The sequence below is a fragment of the Mobula hypostoma genome, chromosome 5 (genome assembly GCF_963921235.1).
Source record: "Mobula hypostoma chromosome 5, sMobHyp1.1, whole genome shotgun sequence".
NCBI classification, from domain to species: Eukaryota; Metazoa; Chordata; class Chondrichthyes; order Myliobatiformes; family Myliobatidae; genus Mobula; species Mobula hypostoma.
The window spans coordinates 185,678,668-185,692,193 of record NC_086101.1 but is presented as its reverse complement, the minus strand read 5'-3'; the positions used below and the strand labels follow the sequence as shown (position 1 = coordinate 185,692,193).

General features: G+C 44.8%; 1 protein-coding gene across 2 annotated transcripts in view; it reads right to left on the bottom strand.

The window, feature by feature from the left end:
• Positions 1–13,526, bottom strand: part of LOC134347206 (histone PARylation factor 1) — an 87,849-nt gene that overhangs the window by 70,119 nt on the left and 4,204 nt on the right. For both annotated transcript variants that reach the window (XM_063049495.1, XM_063049493.1), the window contains exon 2: positions 9,242–9,319. Coding sequence is in view for 1 of the 2 variants with exons in the window: in XM_063049493.1 (XP_062905563.1) it covers positions 9,242–9,292 (51 nt within the window). In the remaining variant the exon portion in view is untranslated. The remainder of the gene's footprint in view (positions 1–9,241; positions 9,320–13,526) is intronic.

Sequence of the window (13,526 nt, the reverse complement as noted above, 5' to 3'; positions counted from 1 at the left end):
CCAATCAGGAGGGACTGCGGGGAACCCTTCTCAAATTCAGCTCCAATCAGAAATCCATGTTGTACTTCCAGCCAATAGGTCTGAGTGAAGGCTGGGGCCAGGGAAAGTTGTCCCAGTCTTTCTCACTATAGCACGGCCTCACAGACGATATTCACAAGCATGTTGCTGGGACAGAGAGGGTTTGCTTCTTCAGGACAAACTGGACAGGCTGAAACTGTTTAATCCTGGAGTGAAAGAGGCTGAGGGATGAAGTTCATAAAATCATGACTTACTTGGATAAGCTGGACGGCTACAGTCTTTTCCCCGGGGTAGTAGAGCCTAAAACTAGAGCGACCAAGATTAAGGAGAAAGGGGGAACCATTTAAAGAGGACCCAAGGGCCAAGTTCCTCACTCAAAGGGTGGTATTTACCAGCCAGAAAAAGTGGTACTGAGGGGTACAATTACAACATGTTCATGAACAGGAAAGGTTTAGCGCAGGGGTAGGCAACCCGCGAGCGATTTTTCCTTATTCGGAGTGTTTCACACGACCACACTAATGGACATACATGGCGTCTTGTTACACTGGCCCCAGGTTCCATTTTGTTCCAAACCAAACACTGGGATATACGAATGACGGGAAGGCAGACTACCTGATTAATATGTATTAGACACTCTCCGTGCACACGCAGGTTTTCAGATGGAATCGTTCAAATTTGTAAACAGAAACAGCGACACTGTGTTTTAACGAGAAATCCACGCTGAATATCCAGATATTTACATGTGCTACGATACTTGTTGAATAACTCGCGTCTCGAAATAAAATCGAAGAAAAAAATTCCAACGGCAATGAATGCAGAACGCAGGAAGGCAGACGCGGAGTACCGAAAAAGCAGTGGAAATGAAGGAAATACCCGTGCCGGCTACGAAGTCTCAAAACGTATTGCAGAAAAGATGAAGCCTTTTACAGATGGAGAGTTTGTCAAAGAATGTTTACTGGCAGTGGTGGAGATTGTTTGTCCTGAAAAGAAACCTTTATTTGCACTTATCAGCCTGTCAGCAAGAACGATCACACGGAGAGTTGAAGATATGTCAGCAGATGTTAAAAGTTGTTTAAGGGGTGCCTGCATTTTTTTTTCCAATTGCGCCTGATGAGAGCACAGACTTGAGAGACACTGCCCTCAACTTGCAGTGTTTGTACGAAGAGTGACCTCAACTTATAACATTTTTGAAGAGTTTATTCAATTAATTCCTATGAAGGACACTTACTGAAGCAGACATTTTTGAAGCTTTGCTGAAAATGATGTCAGAAATGAAAATTAATGCGTCGAAGCTAATTGGCATTACAACTGATGGGGCACCAGCAATGGCGGGACAGAAAAACTAAACTGAGTTCTTTGATTACCAATTGGCATGCCTGGTTAAGCACAAATGATTTTCAAGCATGTGTTTTTCATTAATCTGAGGCAAAACATAACTAGATGGATTTAAATGTATAATTCTCATATTTTAAGTTTTTATGGCATTTATCTGGCCCACCGTCCGCTCATTAATACGCGATCCGGCCCACAGAGGCAAAAAAGTTGCCGACCCCTGGCTTAGCGGAATACAGGCCAAACGCAGAGAAATAGGACTAGCTCAGGCAGGCATGGATGAGATGGGCTGAAGGGCCTGCCTCTCTGACTCTGACACATAGAAACATTGAAAAAGGAGCAAGAGTAGGTAATTTTGCTCTTTGAGCCTGCTCTGCCATTCAATACAGACATAACTGATCGTCTGCCTCAACACCATATTTCAGAGCTTCCCTTTTACTCTTTGATGCCTGTTGCATTTAAAATTTATTCGTGTCCTGAAAAATATTTATGGGGCTCTACAGCCATGTGTTTAGTGGCTGCCGCTGGTTCTTTGTCCTCTCAGTAAGGACATTTCTCCACACCTCAGTCCTAAGTCTCTCACCCAGTAGTTTGAGACCGTGGCCCGTAATGCACCCCATCTAGTAGAGCATCCTCCCTGTGTCGAGTTTATTGAGCCCAATCAGAAATTTTTATGACATCCTAATTTCACATCCTCAGATCTGAAGAATAAAACCTCTGGTCAAACAACACATTAATCCATCACAATAATCAGTCTCCCCTCTGTCGGGCATGTGGCCAAGTGGTTAAGGCGTTCATCTAGTGATTTGAAGGTCACTAGTTCGAGCCTCAGCTGTGGCAGCGTGTTTGTGTCCTGGAGCAAGGCACTTAACCACACATTGCTCTAGTGTCTGTGCGAGGAGTGTCGCCCCACACAGACTTCCAATCTGTGCCTTGTAAGGCATGAAAATGCCCGATGCAGCCCTCTCATGGTCTGAGTTGGCGTTTCCCCCCCCCCATTGAACCCATCTACATCTGCCGCTGCCTCAGGAAAGCAGCCAATATAATCAAGGACCCCTCCCATCCTGGGCATTCTCTCTTCACCCCTCTCCAGTTGGGCAAAAGATACAAAAATTTGACAGCACGAACCTCAAGGATAGGTTCTAACCCCCTGTTATCAAACTCTTGAATGAACTTGTCATATGCTAAAAGACTGGTCGTGATCCCCCAGTCTACCTCATCATGGCCCATGCACTTTATCCGTTTATTTACAATGCACTGTGAAACCATATTCTGCACTGTGTGCTTTCATTTTACTACCTTGATGTACTTAACGTGTGGCAAAATCTGCCTGGATGGTCGGCAAACAAAAGCTTTTCATTGTATCTTGGTATGTGAGAATAATAAACCAATACCAAATACCAAATACCAATAAGTCTGGGAACATTCACTGTTCAATGGCAGTCAAGGAGGGAGATCAAATTTGCCTGCATTCCTCCAAGCAGATTCTCACCAAGCTACTGGTTTATTACTGGCACATGTACCAGGATACAGTGAAAACTTATCTTTCATACTGTTCATACAGATCAGATCATTACACAGTGCGTTGAGGTGGAACAATAACAGAATGCAGAATAAAGTGTAACAGCTACTGAAAAAGTGCAGATAAATGGTGAAGTGCGAGACCTTGACCAGGTAGATTGCGAGGCCAAGAGTCCATCTTCACAGACAAGACGTCCGTTCATGAGTCTGATGACAGTGGGATCGAAGCTGCCCCTGAGCCTGCTGGTATTTGCTTTCAGGCTTTTGTATCTTCCAGCTGATGGTTGAGAAGAGAAGAAAGAATGTCCAGGTTGGGTGGGGTCTTTGATTATGCTGGTTGCTTTACTGACGCAGCAGGAAGTACAGACAGAGTTCATTGAGGGGAGGCTGGATCCCGTGTCCACACCTCTCTGCAGTCACGTGCAAAGCAGTTGCCATACCAAGCAGTTATGCATCCAGATATGATCACTTCTATCGTGTATTGATAAAAATTGGTAAGGGCCCTCCCAGGCATGCTGAATTTCTTTAGCCTCCTGAAGAAGTTGGTGAGCTTCCTTAGCCATGTGTAAATGTAATAAGCTTCTATAAACGCAGTAAAATATCTTTGTTTCTTCACTGATATCTGCTTACAATACAAGACACCATTTGCTTTTTTAATTGTTTTCTACTGGAGTAAATCTAATTTACAGGGTAAGTGGGGAAACCATTTAACTTACTTACAGAAACAGAAACCTACAAACAAAATAGAATGAGATCCAATGAGCTCCCCCCCCACCACCCCCGATTTCATGAATTGGTAAGACCAGAGTTCGAGGCCTGGTGTTCTGTGATTAGTGGTCTTATAGTCATAGTCGTACTTTATTGATCCCGGGGGAAATTGGTTTTCGTCACAGTTGCACCATAAATAATTAAATAGTAATAAAACCATAAATAGTAATACATAAATTATGCCAGTAAATTATGAAATAAGTCCAGGACCAGCCTATTGGCTCAGGGTGTCTGACCCCTCCAAGGGAGGAGTTGTAAAGTTTGATGGCCACAGGCGGGAATGACTTCCTATGACGCTCAGTGTTGTATCTCGGTGGAATGAGTCTCTGGCTGAATGTACTCCTGTGCCCAACCAGTACATTATGTAGTGGATGGGAGACATTGTCCAAGATGGCATGCAACTTGGACAGCATCCTCTTTTCAGACACCACCGTCAGAGAGTCCAGTTCCATCCCCACAACATCACTGGCCTTACGAATGAGTTTGTTGATCCTGTTGGTGTCTGCTACCCTCAGCCTGCTGCCCCAGCACACAACAGCAAACATGATAGCACTGGCCACCACAGACTCGTAGAACATCTTCAGCATCGTCTGGCAGATGTTAAAGGACCTCAGTCTCCTCAGGAAATAGAGACGGCTCTGACTCTTCTTGTAGACAGCCTCAGTGTTCTTTGACCAGTCCAGTTTATTGTCAATTCGTATCCCAGGTATTTGTAATCCTCCACCATGTCGGTCTACCACCAACTCATTAGTCTTTTTCACATTAAGCCACAGATAATTCTGCTCACACCATGTGACAAAGTTTCCCACCATAGCCCTGTACTCAGTCTCATCTCCCCTGCTGATGCATCCAACTATGGCAGAGTCATCAGAAAACTTCTGAAAATGACAAGACTCTGTGCAGTAGTGGTGTAATGGTGAAGAGTAAGGGAGACAAGACAGTCCCCTGTGGAGCCTCAGAGCTGCTGATTACTCTTGCGTTTGATACTGAGGCCCAAGGGTTGAATTGAAATTCTGGAAGTTGAAGCCCATTAATCAGAGCCACACACACATACATAGTTCTCTAATTCCAAGACTGTCTTCTTTGAAATTTTGCAATTCCACTGGGGTAGTCCGCCCATTGTCGCTGTGCCTGTGACCGAATCCGAGCTTGCTGGAGGTCGGAGTGGGAAGAAGATGGACTGTCTTGGGGTTAGAGGACGGTGTATGTGTGTAGTGTGTGGGAGGGGTGGGTGATAGTGAAGAATGGGCTTGTGCTGCTGTTGTTGCTTTGTGTCTTCCGGGCTTTTCTGCCGAACTTGGTGAGCACGCTATATTAGCGCCAGGGTGTGTGATGGCAGTGGCGGGTTGCCCCCAGCATATCCTTGGGTGTGTTGGCTGTTAATGCAAAGGACACATTTCACCGTATGTTACAGTGCACACGGAATTTAAAAAAAAAACTGGATCTTGAATCATGAATCTACATAACATCCACTCCAGAAGCAAGGGCACTTTGATCTCAGTCACTGGGCTGTAGGAAGCAATCAGTGCTTGTGTATGTGTGCAGTCGGAAGCAGAGCTGCAAGTCCCTGTCATCTTGTTCACCCAAGTGTATGTGAAATGGGCCTTACGCATAACTTCTGCAGAACAAAGGTCTTCCACCCCACGCTACAATATTTTGGGAGGCACCTCTCAGTGAAGATGGACATCAATGGTGACATTCACCAACACTTTCATAGCCTTTGGCTGCCTCAGGAGAAACGTGTTCACCTCAAGCCTGGCATAAACCTTATGGTCTACAGGGCAGTAGCAAAGCCTGCCCTCCTGGATACGCTACTGAGGCATGTATCATCTACAGTATATACCATGAAGTACTAAATAGAAACCACCAATAAATTCTCTTCAGAATCCTCCAAAGTCACTGGCAGTTTAATTGAACCACTATTAGTGTTTGCTCCCTTGCCAATATTCTGAAGTCCTATTTACACACAGTTTACTCCGGTGGACAAATCACATGGTTTGTCTGTCAGATACCAGACCTCCAAAATGGGCAGTCTACTTCAAACAACATCGCAACAAATGTTTACTTGGAGGTTGAGAAAGTGCTTCCCAGATGTTTTCAAAAATTCTTCGGAAATATTCAATGTGGGAGTGTAACGTGGAGTAGTTTACTTGTGGTCAACAACTATGCCAATTGTTGATTGAGCCCTTCTAGGGATGCACCAACTCTTTCTCATTGGTTGCCTTGCTTACAATGGCACCAGTGTCCAGTTCTGGGCACCTCAGGGATATAAGAATAGTACATGCGAGAGACTCGCAAGCCTTCATTTGTCTCCAGGGGCTCCTCTTCACACTGAGGTCGTGACCAGTGCTGAAGAACCAGTGGAAAAGTGTGCTGCAGATATGGGAAGGCCCACACATACTCTTAGCTAAGTATCTGCTGAATGTTTAGTTTTGTAGTTGTGACTTAATGAGGCACCTGTTGAGTTTGAAGTATTACTGAGTGTTTAGTGTCGTAGTTTTTGCAACTTAGAGTGGATAAGACATTTGGTTGAATGTTTTACTGTTTGTCTGTAAATAAATGGTTAATGTGCTTATTCATAACCAGTGTCTTTTGTTGTCACTTACCAAACCCATGAACCTGCTTCCTCTTAACGGGGAGTCAGAGGTTCATGATTGCTGAAAGAAGAGAAAGAACATCCAGGATCCCTCCGAGAACATTGGGTCACTTTGTTTGGAGCACTTGGTAATTGGAACACATGACCTCACAATCCACCTATTCTGCTGCCCTGTGAAGGACTTGCTGGCCCATCTCTGGAAGAGTCTTCATGCACCGCATTGGCCATCAAGGGACTTCAGGAGACTGGAGTGGAAACAAGTTATCTTTGATGCCAAAGGACAATCTAAGAAGAAGACTGATCTCTTTCAGCTGGGTAGTGGAAGATCACATGATTTTAATCAAGAAAGAGCAGAGAGTTCTCGTCAGTGTCTTGGCCAACACTGAATCTCCTCAGGCAACACCCAAATAATTGACTATCTATCTGCTGTGCTCTTTGGGTGTTGGCTGAGTGTGATTGGATAGTGGTTGCCTTACTCACTACAATGTCCACATTGCAAAGGATTGATTGGCTGGAATGAAAAGTGCTCTATTAATTTTTACCAGTTTGGCATGTCAGATTACGGGATTAGTCAACACCCAATAGCAGATTCATCTTTCAAGACTGGTACACAGGCAAAGTTGAAGGAATTGCGACATTCCTGGCCAGCAGCTATTGTAAAATTGTCATCAGAATGTATCGCCACTTAAACAAGTTAGATATTTGTAAGTTCTTCCGGCCCAACTAGCATCACTGCCCAGTAACCCCCGATTTGACACTAGCCTAATCACAGGACATTTTACAATGACCATTTAGCCTGCTAGCCAGTATGTTTTTGGAATGCGGGAGGAAGCTGGAGCATCCGGAGGAATCCTACGCATTCACGGGGAGGACATACAAACTCCTTACAGATGGTGTTGGAATTGAACTCCGAGCCCCAAACTATAATGGCATCGTGCTACTATGGTGCCCAGTTGACTCTGGCCCATTGTAGCGTAATGTCTCATAGACTGCCCAATTCAAAGGCTATGATGTGCAACACATCAGAGAAGCTAGTTCCACCTAGATCAGGAACGAGAGGATGTTGGTTTAAAGTGAGAGGGTAGAGATTATATTATCTTTATTTATTTAGCGATACAGCTTTGCATCAGACCCTGAAGGTCCAAAGAGCCCGCACTGCCCAATCACAACATGTGACCAATAAACCTACTCACCTGTACGTCTTTGGAAGAAACTGGAGCACCCTGAGGAAACCCGTGAGGTCACGGGGAGAACATTGCAAACTCCTTACAGACCGTGGACTTAAACCTGGGTTGCTGGCACCGTAACAGCGTGACGCTACTGTGTTGCCCGGGTTTTAATGGAAACCCGAGGGATAAGCTTTTCATGGAGTACGTGGTGTACGTGCCAGGGGAAGTAGTTGATAATACTGATTCTGATTCTGAATCTCGACATACAGTGTGTCTGCAGGTTATGTCAAAGCTGGGGTGGAGTGGATCGGACAAGGGGATCCACAAGCTTGGGCTACTTTCTCAGGTGCGCCCGAGGCTGAGGAGTATTCTGATAGAAGTTTGTAAAATTATGAGAGGTACAGATAGGGTGGACAGTCAGAGTCTTTTTTCCCAGAGTTGAAATGGCAAATATCAGAGGGTATATAGTACTGTGTCAAAGTCTTAGGAATATACAGTGTGTGTATATATATGTATATGGTTAGGAACCCCAAGACTTTTACATAGTACTGTAGTAATTTTGTGTATTGCACTGTGCTGTTGCAAGGAAAACAAATTTCATGACATGTGTGAGTGATGATAAACCTGATTCTGATATGGGTCTCTGCTGTGCACTGAGAGTGGGAAGGGGGCAGGGAGAGGGGATCCATAGCTGGGAAAAGGGGAAGGGAGCAGGAAGCACCAGAGAGACATTCTGTAATGATCAATAAACCCATCGTTTGGAATCAAATGACCTTCCCTGGTGTCTCAGGGCTGGGTGTGTCTGCACCCACCCCTGCACTCCTTCTCTGCCAGATGTCTCATGCCCCTCCTATGACGCTCCACCCTCACCACTCCCAACATCCTTTACTCCAGCCAGATTTACAAACTTGCTCTCTGCTCCACGTTGACGAATACACTACTGTGCAAATGTCTTAGGCATCCTAGCTATATATATGTGCCTAAGTCTTGTGCCCAGTACTGAATGGGTTAGGGTTGATAAGCTGTAGGCATGTTATGTTACTGCCGGAATCACGGTCACTTTTGCAGTTCCCCCCGCCCCCCGGTGCAATCCTTGCTGGTTTGAATTGATGCATACAATGCATTTCACTGTACCTCTATTTCAATGCACATGTGACAATTGAAGCTAATCTCTCTAATCTCTTTTTAGGAAGGCAAATGGTACGTTGGTTATTCTGAGTACAGGAGCCAGAGGGACTGGCTGTAGCAGTACATGCCACAATCCGTTTTATGTACAGCTTTGTTCTCTTTATCTGAGGAAGGAAGTTCTTGCCCTGAAGAGTCTGCAACAAAGTAGGTACACTAGACTGATTCCTGAGAGAGAGGACTGACATACAAGGAGTGGTGGGTCAATTAGAGCTATACTAATTGGAGTACAGAAATACTTCTCTGAGCTCTTGCTAGCTGTAACAAAATTAACAGATGAAACTTGAACCTTAGTTTTTAGAAACTATTAATAAAGTTGTCTCCTGTGAGTATTGCGATCTAAGTGGAAGGCTCCTGGGATGAAGCAAAATCCAAGTAAATGCGTACTAAACGGCTCAGTGAGGCTGCTGATTAATGTTTTTGTTCCAATGGGCATGTGACTGTTGGTAGGATGTGTGCTCAGGGAGCCTCTTGGTTTCTACTCCATGAATAATCCCATTATTTTAAGATCACCTCTCCCTCAAACATTTACATTCATGTTCGTCTCATGCAGACTGGCCTCTTATTTTAACCCTTCAAGCCCTGGTATCCAGGTATGCTCTCCAAGATCAACGTACCCAGAGCCTGGTCTTCTGGTTAGAGAGTGACTTACATTGCTACATCGAAGGAATCGCCGACCCTTCCATTGTCTTCCAGAGGTCATTACTGTTCACAAACATGACATCTGCTCCTATGAATGTAAAAAGGTTAAGTAGTGATGTGAAGTAGATTTGGTTCATATCTAGCCTGCCCATGCATGTGTGTCAACAGTGTGATGAACAGAAAAACACAGTTTTATTTCACTCACCCTCTTCCTGCCTGAACCCCCTTTTTTGTTTCCCCATTCTGGTGGCCCTTGCATCCTCTCCTCTTCCGTCCTTATGACCTACCCATCACCTCCTACTGCTTCTCCTCTTCCTACCTTTTACTCCACTGCCCTGTCCTATCAGTTTCATTCTTCTTCAGCCCTCTACCTCCTTCACCTATCACCTTCCAGCTTCTTACCTCATCCACCATTCACCACCCGCCAACCTTCCTCCGCGCCTGGTCTCACCTGTCACCTGCCATCTGTACTCCTCCCCCTCCCCCCCTTCACCTGCCCCCTCCCTTTACAGTCCAAATGAAGGGCCTTGGGCTGAAATATCAACTGTTTATACCCCTCCACAGATGCTGCCTGACTTGCTGAATTTCTCCACCACTTTGTGTGTGTTGCTCAAGATTTCCAGTATCTGCAAATTTTCAATACTTTACTCATTCATGGGATGTGGATTAAATTGGCAAAGCCTTATTGCTCATCCCTGATTGCACCTGAACTGAACAGGCATTTAGGAGTCTTAGCTGAGGTTTCTTAAGGATGTTGTAGCCGGGAGTGGTAATGGGGACAAGCTCCCTCTAACCTATTAAATGCTCCCAATGGCATGTGTCTCAAATAGCCTCTGACAACAGCTCCTGGCCTTCACGTGTGACTTAGCCACTAGGCCTGGCAGAATCATTTCTACTGACAGGAGAAGGGGCAAAGGTGGGTTACTGGTGCCTTCAGGTAGATGGGGCTCATGAGATGTGGTTGGCACTCATCTGGAGAAAGAAAAATCTGATCTCAAACTTCCACTGCCTTGCGGCTATCTCCACTCATGGGGAAGAAAGACCATAAGATACAGGAGCAGAAGTTGGCGATTCGGCCCATTGAGTCTGCTCTGCCATTCAATCATGGGCTGATCCAATTCTTCCAGTCATCCCCACTCCCCTGCCTTCTCCCCATACCCTTTGATGTCCTGGTTAATCAAGAACCTATCTATCTCTGCCTTAAATGCACCCAATGACTTGGCCTTCACAGCTGCTCATGGCAACAAACCCCACAGTTTTACCACCCTCTGACTAAAGTAATTTCTCCGCATCTCTGTTCTAAATGGACGCCCTGCAATCCTGAAGCTGTGCCCTCTTGTCCTAGACTCCCCTACCATGGGAAATAACTTTGCCATATCTGATCTGTTCAGGCCTTTTAACATTCAGAATGTTTCTATGAGATCCCCCCTCATTCTCCTAGATTCCCCAGGAGGAGAGACAGCAGTGCCCTGCGCGTGCGCAGCCCTCCGGTGAAAAATGATATCGTATCCGTTAAATAGGGGCCATGGACAATTCTGATTTGATGGAGACGGACGTGAAAGCACAGAGGAACATCTGGACAAATTTCTGAAACGCTCGTTCGCTGCTGTTGTTACTGCGTGGTCGGGAATCTTCCAGAGGGTAGGCCTCAAAATCCCTGGCTTTGCCTGCTGTTGGCGACCGAGATTGAGGTCGAATCGTTCGGACAGAGATGGCGCTCAGTACTCGGTGTCGGAGAGCTGATTTGGAGGCTCGAAGTTTTCAGGTGACTCAGAGACGGATTGTGGTTGGGCATGGCAGGGAGAGTTTTCCTTCCTTCTCCCGTCTGCTTGAGATGTGGGACATTTGAGAGACTTTGAACTTTACTGTGCTCATGGACTTAGTCATCAAGTTATGGTGTTGTTGCACTGTTGTAACTATATGTTATAATTATGTGGTTTTGTCAGTTTTTTCAGTCTTGGTCTGCCCTGTGTTTTGTGATATCACACCAGAGGAAATATCGTATCATTTCTTAATGCATGCATTACTAAATGACAATAAAAGAGGACTGCGTGTCTTCATAATCTATTCTCCTTGGGGAAGAAACCCCGAGGGAAAATCCAGAGCTGGAATCCCTAAGGCAGTCGGACATTGAGTTCAATGCTGAGCTGAGGATGAGCACAAAAACCAGGGGCCATAGTGTTAAAGCAACAAACAATCTGCTGGAGCATCTCAGATGATGGAGCATCTGACAGTAAATCGAGGGGAAGCTACCGACACGCTGAAGGAAGCCGTGAATGCTGCCAGAGACGGAGGACCAGCAGCATAATGGGCAAAAGAAGAAAGAAGAATTAGTAAAGCTAATTATGAAATGACTGACTCTCAGTTGCAACACTTCACTGATGGCAAGGGAATCTGCCATCCTCAACTATAGACCCAGCAAAGTGGCTGAGTCTGAGAAAATATATAAACCTAATGGACTTCAGTCCAACGTGTCTGTGCTGGATGAAAAATAGTTTCCCAACCTAATCTCATATCTTGCCCATCACGTATGGTGCTGTGCAAAAGTCTTAGGCACATATATATATAGCGAGGGTGCCTAAGACTTTTGTACAGTACTGTAGTAATTTTATGTATTGCATTGTACTGCTGCCACAAAAAACAACATTTTATGACATGTATGAGTGATGATAAACCTGATTCTGATATGGGTGACTATTGTGGACTGAGTTGGCAGTGGGCAGGGAGAGGGGAAACATGGTTGAGAAGAGGAGAAGGGAGATGGGAGAGAGCAGGAAACACCAGAGAGGCATTCTGTAATAATCTATAAACCAGTTGTTTGGAATCAAATGGCCTTGCTAGGTGATGCAGGACAGGGTGTGTCTTTACCCACCCCTGGCACTCCTTTTCTGCCACCTGCCACACAGCCCTCCCATGTGCTCCTCCCTTGCCATTCCCAACATCCTTTGCTCCTTTCTGATTTACAAAATGGCTCTCCTCTCTGCGTTGATAAATACTGTACCATACAAAACCCTGGCTGTATATATGTGTACAGTACTGTATGCGTATTAGCTTTACTAATACCAGCTTTTAATTCTAAATGCTGATATTCTTTCCATATGCCATCAATCTTATGAACACTTGAATTTTAGTCTATTATAAACCAAGTCCACCTGTACATACAGAGGTATACCTCATTGTATATAGTTCACGATTATTTGCACTATGGTTTTGTTTGCTTTTTGATTCTGTACAGCGAGAGCTCAGGGAAAGCGGCATCAAATTCCCTGTATGTGTCCACATACTTGGCGATAATAAAGGATTCTGATTCTGATTCTGAAATGTGTTTGATTATCTGTAGTTAAGTTGTCCACCCATGGTGGTATTTGAACTCACATCTCTGGATAATTTGACCAATGCACTAGTTCAGTGACTTAAATTCCATGGTGTACCTGTAGTTTTAAAGCTCAGAAAAGATCTTTTAGAATGGCTATACTCAATGATAAAGTAAACCAAAGTGAGTTCCTTTGCAAATTCGGCAATTAACTTTCATAGGACATAGGACATAGAATCAGGGGGCAGAAGTTAATGTCGTTGCTACTACTAAGGAAAAGGTGTTTGGGAAGCTGAAAGATCTGATGGTGGACAAGTCACCTGGACCAGATAGACTACACCCCAGAATTCTGAAAGTGGTAGCTGAAGAGATTGTGGAGGCATAATCTTGCTTGACAAATCTGTTGGAATTTTTTGAGGAAATAACGTGCAGGGTTGAGAATTGGTGGGTGTTGTGTTTTTGAATTTCATAAGTCCTTTGACGAGGTGCCGCAATTGAGGCTGCTTAGCAAGAGAAGAGCCCGTGGAATTACAGGAAGGATGCCAGCGTGGATAGACGATTTGCAGGAGGCGAAGAGTTGAAATAGGAGGGGCTGCTGGCGACTAATGGTATGCCACAGGGTTCAGTGTTGAGACTGCTTCTGTTCACATTATATAACAATGATTTAGTATATCATATATTGTTGAATGGATGGTTGAAAGTTTTTATGAACTCTGTGAGCTGAAAGCCTGTTTTCACAAGATCACAAGACAAAGGAGTAGAAGTAGGCCATTCGGCCCATCAAGTCTGCTCTGCCACTCCTCCATGAGCTAAGCTATTCTCCCATCTAGTTCTAATTTCCGGCTTTTTCCCCATATCCCTTGATACCCTGACTAATTAGATACCTATCAATCTCCTCCACAAACACCCTCAATGATCGGGCCTCCACAGCTGTATGTGGCAACGAATTCCATAGATCCACGACCCTCTGGCTAAAAAAATT